Source organism: Macrobrachium nipponense, chromosome 22 (assembly GCF_015104395.2).
Source record: "Macrobrachium nipponense isolate FS-2020 chromosome 22, ASM1510439v2, whole genome shotgun sequence".
NCBI lineage: Eukaryota > Metazoa > Arthropoda > Malacostraca > Decapoda > Palaemonidae > Macrobrachium > Macrobrachium nipponense.
In genome coordinates this window covers 62,928,919-62,935,643 of record NC_087213.1, presented here as the reverse complement: position 1 = coordinate 62,935,643, position 6,725 = coordinate 62,928,919, and the positions used below count along the sequence as shown (strand labels likewise).

The following is a 6,725-nucleotide window of genomic DNA, read 5'->3' as shown; positions in this document are numbered from 1 at the left end:
TTTTTGTGTCAATCTTTTTACAGCTGTGATGATGGGGTTGGACCCTGAAACGTCGCTTAACAAATCTTTGCGAAATTACCAGACCCGCGACGTGTCCCTTACTTCCTTATGAATATATAAATGTTCTTGGTGTCCTTTGATGGGATGGGAATCGTGTCTCTTGCTAATAAGTAAATAATTGAGGTTTCAAGATGCCATAACGTCGTACCTTCATATAGGAGCACTCATGAAAATGCCAGTCTTTTAATAACAACAGTAATTCCTAATTACCCATTTCCTTCAAATTTTGAATATAGAAAATCTTAAAACCCTTAATATGGTTTGTTAAGGTGTTTGGATTTCCAGATACTGTTCCTCAAGACTAGCTCTCACTGTTGATTCGTTTAATGGACGTTAAAATGGAGTTATTTAGAATAATAGCGCTAAAATTTCGGTTCCGTATAGCCTTAAGTAGTCATTACCAAGAAAAAAGAATCATCAGTATTCTGAGTAGACACTATTGATTCGTTTCTTTGTCGGTATAGACATATAAGCTGATAGGAGTCTACGGTATTTTAGCGTTTGCGACAAGGCTAGATTTATCTGTTGAAGGTTAGGTTTTAAGGGTAAAATTGGTAAAATTATACCAGATGTCTCTTCAAAGTTTATTGTACAAAAATATTCTTTTTTTATGTGATAAAATATATCCTGTACAGCATTTTTTAAAAGGAAAATACAGCATATCCTCTAAAACAGATGATTGTCGTAGGTAAGGGGTTCGGTCAATTTCTCAGAATGAAGGTTGACCTTCAATCCCTTGAGTCACTTGGGTAATTAGAAAGTTTTAACTTAGAATGGAGCTCCGTAGGATTCAGAGGGAGCTGAAGGAGCACCGTATCCATTGCTTGGAGCAGCTGGTGCGCCATAGCCGTTGCTTGGGGCAGCAGCAGCACCATTTCCATTAGAGCCATAACCGTTGCCATTTCCATTGCCGTTCCTCTTTCCATTTCTTTTGCCGTTTCCATTTCCGTTCTTCTTGCCATTTCCGTTGCCGTTGGAACCATACCCGTTGTTACCATTACCGTTTCCGTTGCCATTAGAGCCATAGCCATTGTTGCCATTGCCGTTACCATTTCCATTTCCGTTGCCATAGCCATTGTTACCATTGCCATTGCGGTTGCCATTTCCGTTGCCATAACCATAAGGCTGAACTCCAATGAGTTCGTTGACTGAGTAGAAATCTTCAGCGTCAGCGCAGTCGAAGTTGAACCACCAGTCGCAGACGAGGTACTGTTGGTTGAAGATGGTGCCGTTGGGGCAGAGGAAGGAGTCCTGCTGACGGCGTCCACTGGGCCTGTCCTGGCAGATGTGGAAGACCTGGCAGCCAGCTTCAGCATCAGTGTCGGCGTAATATCCAGGGACATTCTGGGCATTGCAGTCGAATCCGGTGTCAGGGACAGAGGCCAAGATAGGGTAGTCCTCTCCAGGGACACCACCTCCAGGGATGTTCTCAGCCAAGGCGGCGATGGCAGGATCTACACCATATCCATTTCTTGGGGGACCATAGGCACTGCTTGGTGGAGGACCATAGCCGTTGCTTGGAGGACGCTGATCAGCGGCTGCTAAGCCGAGAAGAGCTGCAAAAATATGTGCTTTTAGTGATCTCTGTATTGCAGATCCCATATGTCAATTTTTGTATCACAAAAACAGAAATGAATATTTGCAAAGATGGAATAAAAAGACTCAAGATGAAGAATTTAAGGTAATGAACAATAAATCAAGAACATGGCTCGGAATCTCTCTCTTGATTTCACTTTGAATCCGAAGTGGGGCCGTCAAATTAAGAAGTTTGTTCTAATAACGTTATGATTCTGATGCAAGAACATCTTGTCATTTGCAGATACCCCTGGAAACCTTCAGCGTATGTATGTACACATATATTTTTCTTTTGCTTTACAATAAAATTTCAGTATTTCTTATTTACTTTGAGTTTTGAACATTTATGTCCGTGTTGGAATTTATAGTTGTTATATATATATATATATATATATATATATATATTTAGTAGATATATATGTATATGTATGTTTATGGAATGAGTCGGTTATCTTTGTATTTTATGATCCATATTTTTTCTCTATTAGCCTAAGAATGTTTCTGTTGAATTATCACGAAAAAATTCTTACTTATATTATTTGTTCTAATCATGTTGCATCCCATATAAATTGAGTACACAATTTAATGATCCCAGTAGTCCAAAAGTTTACTTTGTAAATCTATGACATTATAAGCTGTGCGTCATTGAGTCATATCCTAAAATAAATCTAGCTGTTGAACGTTATTCACCTAGACATTCATATCATATCGGCAATATTGAAAGTAGTATCTAGCGATACATTTCGCTCCTCGAATTCCCTCGTACTTACCGCACAAGACGAGAACCTTCATGGCTGGAATGTTTTTCTCAAGAGAAGATCCTCTTAGCAGTGGAAAAGGTGGATGGGTGATGGCACGACTCTAAGTCGGCATACATGTGTATATATACTAGTTTTGCTACCCCAGACTCATCCTAAGCTCCGCCCCACTGCGAAGTCGCTCGACGTGCTTGGCACGTCACGTGCCAAGGTCGTACATCGCATGTCCAGACGAGGGGTGCTCTGTACCTGCAAAAACGGGAGCATCTCGGAAGGGAGGATTTTTATTTCAATGCTTTACATTTATTTAGAAGACTCTCACTTTCTGCATGGTTCGTTAGTCATTGTCATTGTCTAGTATTGGGTATTATATTTACGCGTATGTTTCCTCTTGCTTTCGAACTTTGTTTAGAAGTTGGTTCGCATATCTCCCATACATACACACACACACACACACACACACACACACACACATATATATATATATATATATATATAGTAATATATATATATATAATATATTATATATATATATATACTTACATATTTATAGATATACATTTATATTTTTTATTTTACACACATGCACAGACACGTATATTTATACATATATATTATACACACACACACACACATACACACACACACAACACACACATATATATATATATCTATATATATATATTATATATTCTATATATATATATTATATATATACAAATTATATATTCATTCATACACACATATATATGTGTTGCCTGTTTGCACGTGGAGATTACCTTGTTTTTGTATATATATACTATATGTGTATATATGTATGACACACACACACACACACACACACACATATATATATATATATATATATATATATATATATATATATATATATATATATATATATATATATATATATATATATATATATATATATATATATATATATATTAGTGCGTGCTTCTATTTCAATTATCAACTCTTCTTAGCTTTCAAATCAAGATCTAGGATTTGTACAGGGAGCATTTAACATGTCATGAAAAGTGAATGCCCAGACGTTGTATAGCACGTGACGTCGCAATGGCTGCATAGCGGAATGGGGTTTTGAGGTCTGGTGTTCTATTATTATCTTTGCGGTAGTTCTTGATCTTGCATAAATCATGCAGCGAATCGTGATTATTGCCGAGGTGAAATGCATAGGGATTCTTTTACTATGATTTTATTTCTCTCCATTAGCCTACTTTTTTTTAACCTAACTATGTTTCTGACTATTACTTTGATGGCATGATTCGGGGCCGTTAGCCATGATACGGAGTGACCTTCAGATTTCTGCTGTAGCGTTTTACTTTTGTTTTTTTCTTTTAAAAGTGGCATGATCTACTTTGCATTTTTTTTGTGTAAGGGCTTCATAATTTGTTTTATATATATTTAATTTTGTTCAAGAGTGACATGATCTGTTTTATATGTTTAATATTTTTTAAAGAGTGACGTGATCTATTTTGTATATTATTTGTTTGTTTAACAGTGACATGGCCTATTTTACGTTTTTTTTTCAATTATATGATCTGGTTTATCTATTTTTAATGGTGACGTGATCTGTTATAATTTGTTTTGTTTTGTTTAAGAGTGACATGATCTATTTTCAATTTTATTTAGATATATATATATATATATATATATATATATATATATATATATATATATATATACATGAAAAAATACAAAAGAGATCATGTCACTCTTAAGCAAACAAACAAAAGTAATATATATATGTGATAGAATATATATATATATTATATATATATATACATGAAAAAATACAAAAGGATCATGTACACTCTTAAGCAACAAAACAATAGTAATAATATATGTATAGAATATATAATTATATATATTATATATACATATATATATATATATATATATATATATATAATATATATATAGAATATATATATATAGAATATATTACATTATAGTAATAGAATATATATTATATATATATATATATATATTTATACATATCATATATATATTAGAATATATATATTTACACTATTAGTATACATATATATAATATATATACCTATATACTATTAATTAGGTATATAAATATATATATAAATAATCTATATATATATACTATATATACTCATTATATATATTTGATTTTTTTAAGAGAGACATGATCCATTTTGCCAGGGAACCGAGACGGGAATGACACTGATTTAATTTTTTTTTTTTTTATTGATATCCACGACTCCCGACATTCACGTCAGTTAACGCGAGAAGTGTCAATGGACTTCCCTTCGTAAGTGATGGCAAACCGACCTTTATAAAATAGAGACAAATTAAATTATTTAGGAAATGTAGAAGATGGTAGGAAATGCCTCATTCCGGAAATAATGGGAGTTGGAAGGTTTTATTAGACCGTTTTACTCTCGACTTCACGAGTTCCACAGCATCTCTTTTCCTTCTTTATAATTAAGAAGCTTCCCAAAGTTATATCTTGAAAGCTGCCCAGAAGAAGGAGAATTTACGACAATTACAATTGAATTTAAATGAGAAAGAAAGCCAGATTTGTCCAATTAGACGGAAAGCCTTTGATTTAACATCATCAAGAAAAATAGCGGGAGAGGAATCTCTCATACACGAGAACAGAAGTCCATGCAAGAGCTGCTGATTTGCAAGCAACTGGAAAGGAAATTTTCAGATGAGAAGTACAAGTAAGTGAAAAATGCGCGAGTTTCCTCGGCGCAATCGAGTTTTCTGTACAGCCGCTACAGCGTATTATAAGCAAGGCCACCGGAAATAGATCTGTCTTTCGGTGTCTCGGTATAACGCTTTATGAGCCGTGACGACCCGTGGTGGCCTGTCCTATGTTGTTGCCAGAAGCACGGTTATAGCTAACTTAACCTTAAATAAGATGAAAACTACTGAGGCTAGAGGGCTGCAATTTAGTGTGTGTATGTATATGTTTGGTGACTGGAGAGTGGATGATTAACATACTAATTTGTAGCCCTTTAGCCTCAGTAGTTTTTAAGATATGAGGGCAGACAGAAAAAACTGCGGACGGACAGACAATAGCGTTCTTTTACAGAAAACTACAAGCAATAAAAGTCAGATAAACAAAAGTTACTTGGCATGGGGCTTTAAAGTATCAGTACAGATTCTCTTGCACTCATTAGTTACAGCATTAGCATTACTGCTGGAGTATCGTTGGTACTTCAGTGTAACTGATTACTAAAAAATTATTTGTAAATGCGAGTCCTCTGTATGGAAAGATGTAGAATATGGAAAGTAATTAATTTGACATGCACATGTTTTTATCGATTTACGTGCTTTAGTAAATTAACATCTACACTGTGCCTCAAACATCGACTCCTATGTATTTGAGGTGCTGCATCTAATGTCTTCCTCCATTATAGGATTGAATTAAAGGTAACTAATTCGACTTCTCAGTAACCCCACGTATACAACACTCGATCCTTTCTCTCACTGCCGTCAGGTGGGGCTCTTATCTCTTTTCTGTAGGCACTATTTCGGCCAGTGCTCCGTGGAGCTCGAAGAATGAGCACCTCCTCGCAAGACGCTGCTTCGTAACATCCCTCAGACTACTTTTCAAGCATTTATTGAGGGGGCTTCAGTAGTTCGTGGAATGCAGGGTTTGGTGAATGGTTCATTCCTTCATCTGCCAAACATTTGACTTCTGTTCTTGTTATTTTTTTTTTCTTGGCTCAAATAAACTTCCATTCTTCAAGATGCAGGTTCGTTGTTTCTTGCATGGAGGAAGTTTAACTGTTTTACTTTCTGTATTTGGCTAGAAAACCTCATTAGGATGTCTCTCCCAGGACAGGATCCTTTGAAGATGACGATGACTTTAATTCTATCAGTATTTCAATCTGTGAAACTAAATAGACTTTATTACATTTAACTGTAAAATAAAAAATAAAGAGCTTTTGCAAGTACTTCTAGAAAAGTGTAATCGTGTATAAGAGCATTGACCAAATTAGAGAAGCAATGCCTAAGAGTTCTCAGGGTTTATATTCAGTTTCCTAGATGCGAATTCCTCGTAGCTTTAAAAACGAAGCAACAAAGGACATTGAAGCAACGAAGGACATTGAAGCAACGACTGATTTGAAGATAAAGGAGCAAATATTTTTTTTTCTTCCATATCCTCCGTACTTGAATATTACTTGGGGTTCGTTGAATAATCGTCTGTATATTTTACTCATTCCTTTGCATCTGCATTGCTTTCTCCCTTTTATTTTTCAGCCATTCATCAGGTTGCTTCCCATCTAGCTTTCTAGCTTCATTCATTTTATCCTACTCACA

At 35.0% G+C, this 6,725-nt stretch overlaps 1 protein-coding gene across 1 annotated transcript; it reads right to left on the bottom strand.

The window, feature by feature from the left end:
* Positions 1 to 632: 632 nt before the first annotated feature.
* On the bottom strand, positions 633 to 2,539 carry LOC135198719 (probable serine/threonine-protein kinase clkA). The gene is made up of 2 exons (XM_064226574.1): positions 2,406 to 2,539; positions 633 to 1,616 (listed from the first exon to the last, which is right to left on the bottom strand). Exons 1-2 carry the CDS (start codon positions 2,425 to 2,427, stop codon positions 829 to 831), a joined length of 810 nt encoding a protein of 269 aa, XP_064082644.1. The 5' UTR covers positions 2,428 to 2,539; the 3' UTR covers positions 633 to 828.
* Between the last annotated feature and the right edge of the window lie 4,186 nt (positions 2,540 to 6,725).